This window comes from Argopecten irradians, chromosome 2 (assembly GCF_041381155.1).
Source record: "Argopecten irradians isolate NY chromosome 2, Ai_NY, whole genome shotgun sequence".
NCBI lineage: Eukaryota > Metazoa > Mollusca > Bivalvia > Pectinida > Pectinidae > Argopecten > Argopecten irradians.
In genome coordinates, this window is record NC_091135.1 from 33,516,124 (window position 1) to 33,530,995 (window position 14,872).

General features: G+C 33.7%; 1 protein-coding gene across 1 annotated transcript; it reads right to left on the minus strand.

The window, feature by feature from the left end:
* Positions 1-945: 945 nt before the first annotated feature.
* On the minus strand, positions 946-13,447 carry LOC138315231 (aquaporin AQPAe.a-like). Its single transcript, XM_069256090.1, has 3 exons — positions 12,459-13,447; positions 3,553-3,633; positions 946-2,510 (listed from the first exon to the last, which is right to left on the minus strand). The coding sequence occupies exons 1-3, from the start codon at positions 13,068-13,070 to the stop codon at positions 2,286-2,288; spliced, it is 918 nt and encodes a 305-aa protein (XP_069112191.1). The 5' UTR covers positions 13,071-13,447; the 3' UTR covers positions 946-2,285.
* Positions 13,448-14,872: the final 1,425 nt, after the last annotated feature.

The window sequence follows — 14,872 nt, forward strand, 5'->3', positions numbered from 1 at the left end:
TTATATGTGTGGTATGATATACATGTATAAGTTTATTATGGACACATATATTGGAATGTACTGTGGTAATGTTCGGTAACGCCCATAAATTCAAAATTTATTTTAAACGTGAATTAACCTAGAGGACTACTTGCGCTAACCGAAATTCATTTTTTGTTATCTAAACAACAATTGTTTCTTTTTTCTTTTATTATCATATTATTACATAAGGAATAACTTTTGATTATGTTTAGATGCTTTGGGGGATGATGATAATTGATCACGCGTAAATTATTTAATTAAAAGTAATATAAATGATATTTAGAGTGAAAACAAGTTTGATTTGATTTACTGATAAGACAAAAGAACATTATATTCCTCATGAATATATGGTTAAAATCCATTTCAATTCGCTATTTCATTTGAGAATTGATTTTATGTGAACCGCAAGATATGCCTTGACCTTTATTACCGTCTGTATAATTGTACATGGATGTGACAAGAGTCTTCTGCTAAGTAGTATGGCGTCGACGTTGTAAATGTGTTTTACTTGCTGAAGATAGACAACGGACGGTTGACAATGACACACGATTGCTTCCTTTATGAGAGACGATATGGTATATGGTATCGATAACTGTTAACCTCCTTTCCTACCACCACCCCCCCCCCATAAAATGTCTGATGTCTGAAATTTGTTGATATAAAAATAAATGCATAAGAACGATGACAAAAATGTAACGATGGTTAAGTTTTACTAGTTTAACGTCCTATTTACAGAAAGGATCATTTAAGCCAAGTTTGTTGGTGAGATTAAAAAAAAACCACTAAAATTATAGACAGGTTTAGCGGACTAATGAAATATTTGCTTTTGAAAAGTGAGGTTTATAATACAAATATATAAAATACATTTTAGTTTAACAAGTACAAACATAATACTCAGAAAAAACAACAACTAAAAACATGAGAGAATATCAAGAGAAATACTTTAATACGGTAAATACATACTTATACAGACATACAATAAATCAATAATAATATTCATTAAAAAATGAATACACCTATTATTATTATTATTTTAAACATGCATACTGTATCATAATAAATTGTAAATAAAAACTTAAGAACGTTACATTATTAATAGCAAGTGATAAATGAATATGACTCGTATGTGAACGACAAAATTAATATTCATATTCATCATTGAATGCAATATATTTTATCCTTTTAACAGAGTATTACACATGACAACACTATTTGAATACACACATACCTTCTCCAGTAAATAATTATTAGCGATTGGCATATCTGTTTCGGAACCTTTTCGAGACAGGAGTAAAACCAACTACACACTGAAATGACGAGTCTGATGCTTTATTTAATCGTCATAATTACTTTAACAAAAAGTTAAAATCACAACTGTCTTTGCACGCAAAATTTGTTTAAAGGGAGATAATTCAAACATTTTCATGACAGACGTGATTAACGTGGGACTGTTTACTGTATAAAGATAAATCGTGCAAAAATCGGTATTGATATTTACCAATTTTGTTTATTCATGTTAATTTGTTATTCAACATCACGTGGGTAAATAGCACGTGACACATTTGAACCAACAGTAATCATTTGTACATAAATGCAAGTTATGGAGAAGAACGTTTTACCTACAGTAGTACAGGTACTTACAAACACGTGATATATTATTGTTATATTACAATGTAATATACTGTAAGTATATCGTTTTTACAGTCAAATGATAATAGTACAAGACAACAGCTGTTCACTGAAAAATACATTTATATACAATATATTTCATTCTTTAATAAAAAATAACTTTGTTTAAACAGAATGTAAAATCTAAGAATTTCTAAAACTTACATCTAATAAATGTCAAGATTACTTTAGTTCACATCTTTCTGATTTCTGGCAAGTTTAATCCGCGTCACCTCAAATATTCTTACAGTGGCAAACATTGTTGTCTATTAAACCTAAAACACGCTTGAACGTCATTTTCTTACTCTGTCAAACACAGCTACTTAATGCTATCTACATTTTATAGCCATTCCAAAACCATTAACGCTTGGGTTGTATGTCTCCACGATGCACATAATATCAACTTCAAAGAAGTATGATTCTACAACTTTTCATAAAACTTACTCATCCAAATTTGACACTATGCTTCTGCTATGTATCTAAACATTTACCAAAAGTGCTTCACATTAGAAACTATCCACTCTGACTCGCAACATTTTTGGAAATTTCGAATCGTTTAAAAACATCTGCCGTCTATCTAATCTGCCTAGTTTCACTTAAGCAGTTTCCGTTATTGGTTTTTGATTCAAATCGACATTAAGTTCCTCAGCTTCTTCATGAATAACTTTGATCTTTCTGCGTTTGGCGGGAAAATCCTCGTGATCATAATCACTGGATAGAAGGAATCCACGTGCTTTTTCCAGGGATGCATTCATTGAAAATACATTGTCGTACAGCAGGGCAGCACAGCATGCTCCAAGGGGCGGGGCTAGCCAGTACACCTAAAAATTCATGGATTTATGAAATATCTCATCATATATATTTTTTTATCATCATTATAATGAGATCATTTATTATTAAATTAAACAAAAACAAAAAAATACTAGGTCACCTGCACCAGTGGACTAGTAAGAAATTAATACAAGCAAAAACACTGTTATGCATGATTTAGATTTCAGTCACATTACGGTTCAGTTGATAGACAGACAAACGGAATTGTCGGGTATGTAAAGGTTTAAGCATGAACAGAAAGATTTTCCCATTACCTGGTACCAATAATAGATCTAGCCAATGAGTTTGAATGTCGTGTTCAGACAGCTATTTCAAAGCATGTAATAATATTATTCCGATTGCTTCTGGCTCTTATTCCCTACTCGTAATTAAGTACGATTAATTACGGTGCATCCTATTATCTTTATTCGTTATCATCATTAGATTATATTAACAAGCTAAAAAGGTTCATCAATCCTAAGGCGTTACTGGTGTAACACAAATTGATATGAAATAAAAACCTAGACGATCAATTTCATTATTTTACACTAGCACACTCGTTGCAGTTACGAAGCCTATAAGCCACCTACAGATAAATAGATTTCGTGATTACAAACCATAAAGCAAGGATATTACTTAGTAATCAATACAAAATAAAATCATATTTAGTGAAAATTGTTGCATGAATCTCAGTTTACCAAAAATCGGTTAAATCTAAAAGGATGGATATATATCTGGACAATTTGTATTGGTGGTAGGATGTTTTAACTTAAGGTTTTATTTACAAAAGAAATGATCCGGTTTATTGATTATTTTATCATTACAAAAATTTATCGAAAGGAAGTTTAAATAAAATTCATAAAATTGTTTTAGAAAGTATTATATAAAAAATATCTTAATTCCAATACAAAGCTTAACAAGATTTTAAGGATTTTGTATAAAAGTCTGATAATCAAAATGTTTTAGGTAGTAACAGATGTGGTCAATGCCAAAAATGAATATGACTGGACGAAAATGTATGTTAATATGAATATATCGATATAAATATCATACCCAGTGTTTATCCCAAATCCCCATGACAACTGCTGGTCCGAAACTACGGGCAGTATTCATGCTGGCTCCGGTAAACTGGACCTGAAAAACACAAGTCGTTCTCAAATAAATATGAAAATATTAGTACTATGAGTGCATATGTCTGTAGAAATTAATTGATATGTTTGTGTAATTTTTCCGAGATAAAGATGATATACATAATAATTTTCACGTTTTACTCTTTTAAAAACATTAATATGATCAACCACAGTGAAACTTGTGATTATCCATTTATTATCACAACCATATGCTGATATTATATATTAGGAATAAAAAATCATATCGAATTCATATAAAATAACAAATATATCTCGTATACAGCTTGTCAGCAAACTATTAAAATAGTAAAACGAGTGAGAGTCCCTAACAAAACTCTTCGAATTAAATATTTTTTTCGAGTTATATGCATTCGGGTTAACTTAGTTTTATCTTATTTAAAAAAATCATTTTGCTCTTTTCAATCGATATGGTTATCTACTGACAGATTCATCATAGATGTTGAGCGTGCATTTGTCCGATGTATGTTTAGGGAGGGTATAGTATCGAACGTACATGTATTTCAACTTTGTATCCCCCAGCAGAAGCATATAAGGAAATTCTGACAACGAATAACTCAAAATGATGAGCTCTAAGCTTCAATAGTCGATACCATTTTGACCACAAGTACATGGTGTCCCACGGATAAAAGTGATATTACTATCAATGCTATTTAAGGAAACAAGCGCCCTATATCTGTCATGCTGGACGATATAATACGTGATGCCTACCCACGTCAGCCTACAGCTACTGTGGAATAAAGAGGTTTTTACTGCACATCAGGGATTCTCATTGTGTGAGCAGCAAACATTTACTATGACACCCCCAGAATATCAGTACAACCATCAGTTGCGAGTACGGTATGGCACAAAAAAGGTGGGAACTTGAAAACATTATTATAACATGTTATGGAGATAAACAAAAGATTAACGTCATCCTTCATATTTATTTCATTTCAACAAATTTTATAGACATATTGATGGTACAGTCAATAGGATGGAACAACAGGCTAGGCCTATATAAGTTCTCTCCAGCGGTGGATTGAGTGTTTATATAAATCAGTTATAATACCTATATATATATATTGTTGCATCAATATTTTTGAAATGAAAAAAAAATAAAAATACAATAACATTCAGGGGAGGTAACTCAGATTTAACACAGACAGACATACCATAACACACACCTAACACACAATTATCTAAACATGAGGATATAGTGATCATATATATATAATGAATCATATTAAATATGTATATATGAGACATAACATTTTTAAAGGATAATATACAGGTAGGTGAATTGACCAAAAGTCCATGTGCATTATTGCACATGTCATAACCATCCAAACTGTTATTGTTTGAATTATACATAATTAACTATTTTAAATTTATAAATATAATGATATGATAACAAATTAACTGTTGTAAAGAATCACAAACTAAATAAATGAAAATCAGTTTATTAACACAGAAACACAGCAATACTGCCCAACTAGTTTCCAACTATTTCAAGGATTTTACAAAATTACATGTACTTGATTGATATGAAAAATATTCTATGAATAAGTCCAAAGGTCAGATAATGTAAGGGGAAGTGCAATGAAGTATTGAGGTTTTTTTTAAATTATTTTTGGAATAATGCCATCAGGACCAGCTGGTTTGTTAACATTAATAGTATTAATTTAGTCAAGGACATCCTATTTTGTTATTTGAATATTTGAAAGTGAGAATGGTGGTAGTTGTATAAGTTCTGCTGTTTGGGGAAGTTCAAGGTTTGGTGAGGTTGTAGAAATATTAGCGAAGTGATTGTTCAGTATTTCATAATTCATATTTATTCAAATAAAGCTGATAACGGCAAACGATTAATAACATTCTGTAAGAGAACAAAAGGTTGAGACCCGTTCAACAAAAACTCAATGTGAAAACAGATAGAAAATAACTACAAATAGAGTAAATAAAACTAAGAAAAAACAGCAAATTATTAAAATAAAATGAAAAGAACAAAATGTTCATGTTGTCTCCGGTCTTCAAACAAACTAGAAAATATCACAGCATCCGCATCCTCATATCCTCATGATATGAATCTCATAAAAAGCTATGACAGAAAAGTTGTTTGGATAGTTTAACAATCTATATGGTTTTTCGTTTTGTCTTCACGCATCTGTAATTTTTTTTTTAAAAATCAAAGTATTATCAATTTAGTATTTACAGCCGTCGCGTAAGGATATAATAACCTATTTCAAAATTCATTCTACCGAATCAACGAAAAAGTGTATATTTGTAATTGGATATTACGACGTGATCTCCATGAATCACAAAGCTAACATCGACATGGTACAATAGCCATAATAGGAAACAAATGAGTGCTTACTGAAAGCTTTCTCTCGAGGAAATATGAAGTAAGTGATTGCCAACTCAAATATGTTGACGTTTTAAGGTGTTTGTCTTTTTACCTGATAAGATCAATTCGAGGTCAATTAGATCAATATGATAAAGCGCCTTACTATTATATGATGTAACCGGGCGAAAAAAATTACCTGTCATTTTTTCTTCCTCTGTAATCTATTGAAACTCAGTTTTGATGAATTAAGCTGTGAAAATCATTCAAAGGCACGGACAAACATGAGTGAGGATTTATAAACATGGGAAGCAATACAGACTTGATACACTGTAAACTTCTTGTTTTTGATGTTTTTGGTATGTTTAGATGAGAAAATACTAAAGAAGTCACTATATTTATAACTGATATTTATAACACTGAATCAGTTAGAAGCGAAATTACAGATAGTTGCTTGACTTCTTGATTTAACCGTGTGATTTCATGTTACTACACAATATATGTAAATTGCAATAATGGACAACATTTATTCTACTTTTGTGAAGTCTTGTCACTCTCCAAATGTTGATAACTTTTGGTGATAAAAATATATCAAAAGTTATTCTTAATTCATCAGTATGAAAATCACGGCTTACACAACTTGGACGTGAAGGTATTACCAAATAATATAACAACGGACGTAACACAAAGCTTGTGTAGGAAAGAGTGTGTAGTATACTTATACGTCATAAATTGATAAGTGTATCAACTACAACCCTCCTACAAAATAATATGGGATGGAAATGTAACCTATGATGATAATAGGATCACAGGCGTCTGCTTTTGAAAAAATAACCTACCCCTATTGGATGAACATAAAGTAGGGGTAGACTATTCTTTTTTTCCAAAGCCAGAAGCAGACGCTTGTGGTACGATTAACTTGATAGGTAGTCAACAAAGCCAATGATTGCAAGGTGTTGATTAATTATGCAGAATATGAATTCTAGAGGCAGTATTATCAATATATTAAAAAGTTATTCCTCAAAACTTATGACGGTATTCACACAATGCCTGACGTCAGCAATCAATACCTGTCAACGCGAGAATATATCTCTGCACAACGATTGGAGTCACTATATCTCAAATGATATCTTGTTGATAGACGGTGGATGATAATGGCGTGATTCGGCCTGTTTACTCGTGGCCAACATTCCCCACGTGTTTTGGTGTATGTAAATAAAACTATTCGTAGATAAAATAGTCTGAACTTGACCTTGTTTTAATATAATACAATTTCAGAAAGGACAATCTAAAACATATTCATAATTCATTTTCTCTTTTAAACTGGAAATAATCTTTCTTTATTATCAATGCATATGTATGATGCGTCTGTCAGCAGATGATCGCCCTTTTTTTCAATAAAAATGAGTGCTCCGTTGATCTTGACAGTAAGCGTAAGGTCCAAGATTTTTATGAGACTTAAACAGTTAAGCAGCATAACTAAATGCAATGGTTGGTTGAACTTTACGTCCTTAACACCCAGTGTCATTTAAGGACGGTTGCCATAGTATACAGTCTGGTGCGTTTGTTAATATATGTTTTGGGAGGCTATGGTATATTCGTGCTGTGCCTATTTGTAACAGTGGAAACTTTGGTCCATTTTATAGTGCTATCTCACTGAAGTCTACTGTCATAGGCACCAAGCAACACACCACATCAGGTCACGTTATACTGACAACGGACGAGCCAGGTGGTCCTAAGCAATAAAAGTAGTAGTGCTATGAAATAGCGACCTGTAGGTTTAAATCTCTGGCTGCAGGCCTAGAACGCAGTAGGCGTTTCGAGAAATACAGTACTTTTCAGAAAACAGGTCTCGACTTATATGCTCAACTCTTTCACTCCTGAATTTACAAAATGGACTACTGAGTATTCCAACCTTAGAACGAGAAGAGTCTTAACATGTCTTCGGGGGTAAATGTGTTAACAAAACCAAATTCACAGAAAAAGTAAACACGGACCAACAGGTGATTTGTTTTATCATTATAATCCTAAATCGTACTATATATTCACATACTCGTATAGATAATCTCCCACACCACGACCTTGCATGTCTACATTGATTAAAGTCACGAACTGTCTTTTGAGACACAGTACTGTATTTGTTTTAGACTTTAACTTCGGGTAAGTTTCTAGTATACGTTTACATGTCTTAAATGTAATGGAGTTGTTCTAGATGTTGATAATAATTCTTCCTGACTCATAAAATGTTTAAAAAAATCCCATTAAAACATTAAGCTTTTTCTGGTATATGAAATGAAATTACAAATTAACATATTTTTCGAAACAGATAGTGTATAGTATTGTCCTTGTGATGTATCGACAGCTTAATTCAAGTATTTAAAAAAAAACAACTAATCAACCATATTCAATATATATGGATGACTTTCATTATTTTGTGCCAGCATGGAGATCATGTCGACATTAAAATACTGCCAAAATAGCCTTTGACTGCATAAGTTTATGTGTATTGAATTTAAATTTACGATTAATATGGGCCTAATTCCATCATTTTTACGAGAATTATCTTCAGCTTAAAACTGAGCATAGGGAAGTATCAATGATGATAAGGAAAATGGCTTGTTGGGTATTTTTCTTCTTTAATTTGAATTTATGTAATTTTCTCGAACAAAGAAGTGTCGATGAAACTTGGCCTGAGACATATAGGGATTGAACAGTGTTTTTATTGCATTAAAGGTGGTATATTCAGTGTAGCGCGTAAATATTTTAATTATAACTAGCAATACATTATATACATGGGAGGTCGTCCTTAAATGACCGTGGCTGTCAATAAATATGACACTAAAGTCTTTTGAACCAATCAACCCTAATTATATACATACGCAATCAAAATGTGTTTCTGTCGTTAGTGGGGTTCGACTTTAAGTATCAATGTCTGGTGAAAGTAGTGCACAACCTCAACGGAAACCGATTCACCAACGATTTAAAAAAAAACCACTGAACCAAGTATCCCGTAAGTATTTCTACGGTTATTATATTCCGAGCTCAAATTCAACAAAACGAGGTAAAATTATACCCACCTATAAATAAATAAGAGAGTTATTCCTTAATACAAGAATAGAAGCATGTACCCGGAGCGCCATCTATTCTATATAGAACATCCATAATACTCTTTGTCAAATGTACATGATATAGGCTTTGTCAAAATCATCGGCATACCCGGTATGTCGAGTCAGATGAACTATGCACAGGCAATCTATATTTATGTCAATTTGTCCGGAAAAGAGCTTGACCTGAAATTCATCTAAAATGACTTGAGATTGAGGTCAATATCACATGAAGAAAAACCTCGGTACCTAAAGTTGACCTGAAAAAATAGTCAATTGAATTCCAGGTCAAGTTGTTTTACATGAACCAACTTTTTTGGTCTTTTCGTGTAAAGAAGACATGGAAAATATCCATTAAGATATAATTGCCTGTGTAGTGAATACATGCTTATGTCATTTTGCATCAAACAAACTGTTTTCAACATTTTACACAAGTTTAGTTCTGTTATTGACAATAATTCAGTAGGGCTTGTCGTCTGCTCGCTCCATCATTAAAACTACGCATTGGGGACAGTATACATTAATGTAGGTAATAATCACCTGTCAAATCTGTGTACCTGTACAACGATACACCTGAACATAGGTATATAGACACCTAATGCGATCCTTATCACATACAGAGCAATTCATTTTAAAAGGGTACTAAAAATTGCAGTTTGGAATTCAACGATACATTTGTGTTTTCACTTCATGAATTATCCATGAAGGTGTTAGAATATGCATTACATGGGTAGTCAGCTTTGCACTGTCAAACATTCACTTGTCAAGTGAATATACTTTGCTGTACATAAACATCCCTGTATATTCAAATAAGGTACTTTATATACTCTTCCAACAATAACATGTGCATATACTCGAACCAACAATCACAAAATGCGATGTTGTAAATACTTTGGCAAAATGGGTCGTTGTTTGGGTTGGGACGTAAGCACACGCCATCAACTGTGGTTCATTATTCAGTTGTGTACTGTGTATAAATCGATCATCCCCAAAACCCTACAGCTGTAAATCTAAACAGCATATCTTTAAATGTGAAAAGCATTTTATGTATGGGTGTACCAGAAATGAGACACCAAATTATAATTACATTGTACCACATCTGAATGGAAATCAAAACTAATGCAACTGAGAGAACAAGAAAATTACCACAATTGATTAGACAACAAAATTGCTGCAAATGATTTCTAACAAAATCTATCGCAACCACTGTGGGACACCCGAATTACCGCAAAATGTACACCAGGACTATTGTAGTTAAAAGGATTCCTAAGACTCCCGCTAAAGAATGGACAATAAAACAATCGCCGTTTAAAGAAAATTCTTTATACTGAATGCACACTTGTGCAGCGAACACCTGCTATAGATACGATGGGAACTGCAAGAATAGCAGAAGTGTCCTAAATTGTAGAAGGGTAAACAGTACCTGTTATGGCTGAAAATACACAAAACATCCCAAATGGGGGAGGGTAGTTGGCGCACCAAATTCGCATCTGAGCACTAGTTATAGTCTCCACAGCAGAGCTATCAGAATGGATGCGACACCAACATTATTTGAAATAAGAGGGAACAACCAACTTAATAAAAAAGACCTTCGAAATGGCCCCTGTGTAAACAAGTTTGAGCCCAGGATAGAATTTTAACCCGGCCGCTGATTTATGGGTTATTATGAATTTCAAAATGTTTTCTGACAGGTAATTATTCCTAGATAACCATGATATGAATTTGGAAATTCATATTGGGATTTAAGTTCAAAATATCAATTTTGATATGAATAGGTAAAAATATTAGAATTTCAGGGGTTTTTTTTGTGCAAAATGCGCCTGATTTCAATATAGCTACCCTGGTTGGAGTTTGAGCAGAAGGACCCAAACTTTTTTCTTCTATCTAGTGTTATATGAGAACATAGACTTTAATGATAGAACACAATAGCTAACTAATATTCCTTTGTTTTAATAATACAGTACAAAACTTTAACAAAGTTTAACACTGTGGTCTATGTAAAATTATTTAGTTGGTTGTTCTCCAATGGTGTCAACAAAATTCATCGTACCATTGTAAACATTCAGATGAAGATAAAGCAAGATAATAAGAAAATAAATAAATAAACAATATTTACATTTGATACCAATTAGAAAGCATGAAAAGGAAACAAATTAATGACGTGAAGTTAATGAAGAACTTCATGTACAATGGTTTCGATTATCTATATCTTGAACAAAACAATTAAAAAGGAAAGATTTTCTGTGATACGTTAATTGTCTTGTATTAGGGGGATATTAAAGGACTGAATTTTCTGTTACATTTGTTTGATTTCGGGTAAAGGTCAGGGTCAAACAAGTCTAGGTCACGATCAAGAAGATAACATCGCTTAAGAAATCATTGCGCTCGCTTTACAACCGCCCACCTGCCATACACCCCGTTATGTAAGGCCTACATTCAAACCCACAAAAGGAAGTATTCGATATTATAACTAAGTGCTAGACCGATAAAATAACTTTACAATATTTCCTGGTGGGCAATGATAAAAGTTTCTTATCAAAAGATACGTTTCAGTTGAGGTATTAATTTAATCTTTACAATACGCGATTGCAATTACGCCCAGATCTGCCAGGTACTAAAACGTACCGTCGTTATAATGGTCATAACGTTAGTGGATTTGGTTAAAGTAAAATACCTATTACTACTCTTCATAGTTTGAATGTTTTAAAACTGCCTTAGAGCACTTATTTTGCAGCGTTTATATAATAAAGATAGTTGTTACTTGTTTAACGTTCGTTCATCATGTTGGAAGTAGAGCGACTGATATAGCGGCTCACAGTGCGATGTGATTGGTATGCAAGGTATGCTATCTGAAGTAGCTATAGGCTACCTATTGAAGTATGTGTGGCTGTGGGATTGTGCTATAACGTCGATATTACGTACAATAACAGCAAAGAGTTAAACCATACACACATAAACCACATCCTTACTATCATATGACGAAATATGTGACATTAAACACAAATGGGTGGATGATCGAAATACGCAATTAAGGTATTCGTGCAGAAATTGAAAACGGAAAACATGCATTAATCAGATAAAAGAAAATTACAAATAAATAACAGTGTTAAAACATAATATATATATATATATATAAATGTTACAACAATTTTGAAAAGTCGTGCAATGACAATACTGTGCTTGTGCCATCCTATATATTGATATTTATCCGCGACATCACAGTACGCACCCATTCACTTCAGAGAAGATGATTAAAATATCAAAAATAAGGAGTCAAAAATGGACTTGGATTATCTGACAACTGCGATAAAGCAATCGTCAAGTTATGTAATGTATACAACAACATCCCTATATCGTGGTTAACCGACATACGTGCTGGGTACTTACCGCGAACAGGTGACACATGGTCACGGATAGGCCGATGGACAGAGGGAACGAACCGCCAAGGTCCTTACGCTTTTTGTCACATGTTGCAAAAATGGTAAATATCAAGATAAAAGTTATGAAAAATTCTATTCCAAAGGCTTTTCCGCCGTCGACGTCCTTATGAGGCACGGTAGCACCCAGACTATCCTGTCGGTTGGCGGGGGTCATTCCTTTTAGCAATCCTGCTCCAATTATTGCACCCAGACATTGGACGACAATGTAGAGAACTGCACGTGCAAGACTTATTTGGCGTGCAATGAAGAATGCACAGGTGACCGCTGGGTTTATGTGACCTCCGCTTACGTGACCAATGCTCCAAACAATTGTGGCAACGCTAAGTCCGAAACAGAAGGCGATTTGGACGACCTTGTTGTCAGCATCCCAAGCAACACAAGAGCCACATCCTACAATTACCAGTAAAAGCGTCCCAAGAAACTCGGCACCGACAGCCTTCCAAAATCGCAAGGATTTCAAATCATCAATGCTTGTGATCATTCTGTACCTTCTAGCCCAATGGTTTGCAGGGACAGAATCACGACTGAACTTCTTCTGGTGAGAAGCTGGCTCAGGCATAGGCTAATCTTTAGCGTAATAAATTGTGTAAATATTCCAAAGTCAAGACGATACGTGGCTCCAATTATGGATTACAGCACTCATCAAACCGTCGTTGATGTCACCGTGCGTTAAAGCCCCTACAATCTGTAGAAGCATATCTCGTCTTAGTTGTAAATAGGTTAAACTGTAGCAGTATATGATAGCACACTATCTACAATTACATAAAGTTTACGCTATCGTATGGTTTACCTGTTAGCAGTCGGGGTATGGACAGTGTATACCTGTATACACGATAGATGGATATATATCAACCAGGCAATACACAAAACAGAATTGACGGAATCTACCTCTATGTAGACCCATGGGAAGATGTTAGCGGGACGCGAAATCTACATCCAATTCCACTGATGGCCGCCAGCGTCATCAATTTATACAGCACGTGCTTGTCAATTAATAGATCACCAGCACCCCGTGTCGCAATTACTTTTTCCATCTAACGATTGAAAACGTAGATTATACAAACACTGCTGGACAGTTATTGTCAAAACCTACAGTGTTTTGGTGTGTCTGTGAGATGCGACATCATGTTATATTTCAGTAGATGAAATGTACATTTTAGAATACATTGGTGACACACTGGTAATGTCCATTACATATTGAACAGGGGTTTCTAATTTCGATCGAGTCAAATTCCCAGTAGAACACATAAGCGTACCTTTGATCATCAGCTTTTCACTTAAACTAATCGAATTGTATCTGTGTTACCCTACCCCTGACGGACGTTCATCTGTGACAACTTTTGAACCACAATCGGTCCATCTGATATATGCAAATTACGCCGCATCCGTTTTATTTATTCTAACAAATTAATATACACAGTGGTTCCATACAGAGCACAAAACAAACAATTACATTTTTGTATCATGGCGTATTTTAATATTGCTTTATTTTGTGTGAAAATATTATAATATAAAAGTTGATAGGAATTGTGGTGCATTCGTTTAAAGTATCCGAGAACAGCTGTCACATGCTTATAATAAGTAATTAATTTGAATACACACATTGCTTATAATGTTCACATGTAAATAAGTCAAAGGAATTATTAAATTCATAGAACTATTTTCGAAATCCTTGAACCTTGAAACCTCAAACATGTTCCAATATATTCACTAAAGAAAATAATCGATCGCAATGCGAATTATTTGAAGGCATGTCAATGTTTGTGACTACCAACAAAACAACAATCCGACAAAAATCAATAACATCGGATTATATTTAGAATCGAACACTAAAGGTGTACAAACAACAATAGCCAAGCTTTAGATCACAATGTTATTGCTACTTAAGATCAGATTTTATTCCATTTGATATGGTTTGATGAAGGCCAAGTAGATTTACGATAGAGTTATATGTGTACACTTCACTCTTTAATACTTCCTCTCGCTGACTTTACCCTCAGTACATCTTCATACACAAGTCGTAGGTAATAATGAATAAGTTTATGTCTTCCATCAGTGCGTGCACGATGCATTACGAAATAGTAAATGATGACATATCTAATTTTCGTTAAAAATTACCAACCTGTCATGCATCAAGTTTGTAAACATCACATATATGTATATATATATGTATTGTATATCAAAGAAACACAATTTAACAAAGCATGACAGTTTATTGACTCGTACCCACGTGATGTGGCGCAGTGGTAGAACTTGAGGCGCAGGTATGCTTGGCTAGGCGATTGGATGCCGTAGATCGTGAGTTCGAGGCCCGGATAGGGCACGAGTCAATACATTTTCATGCTTTGTTAAATTGTGTTT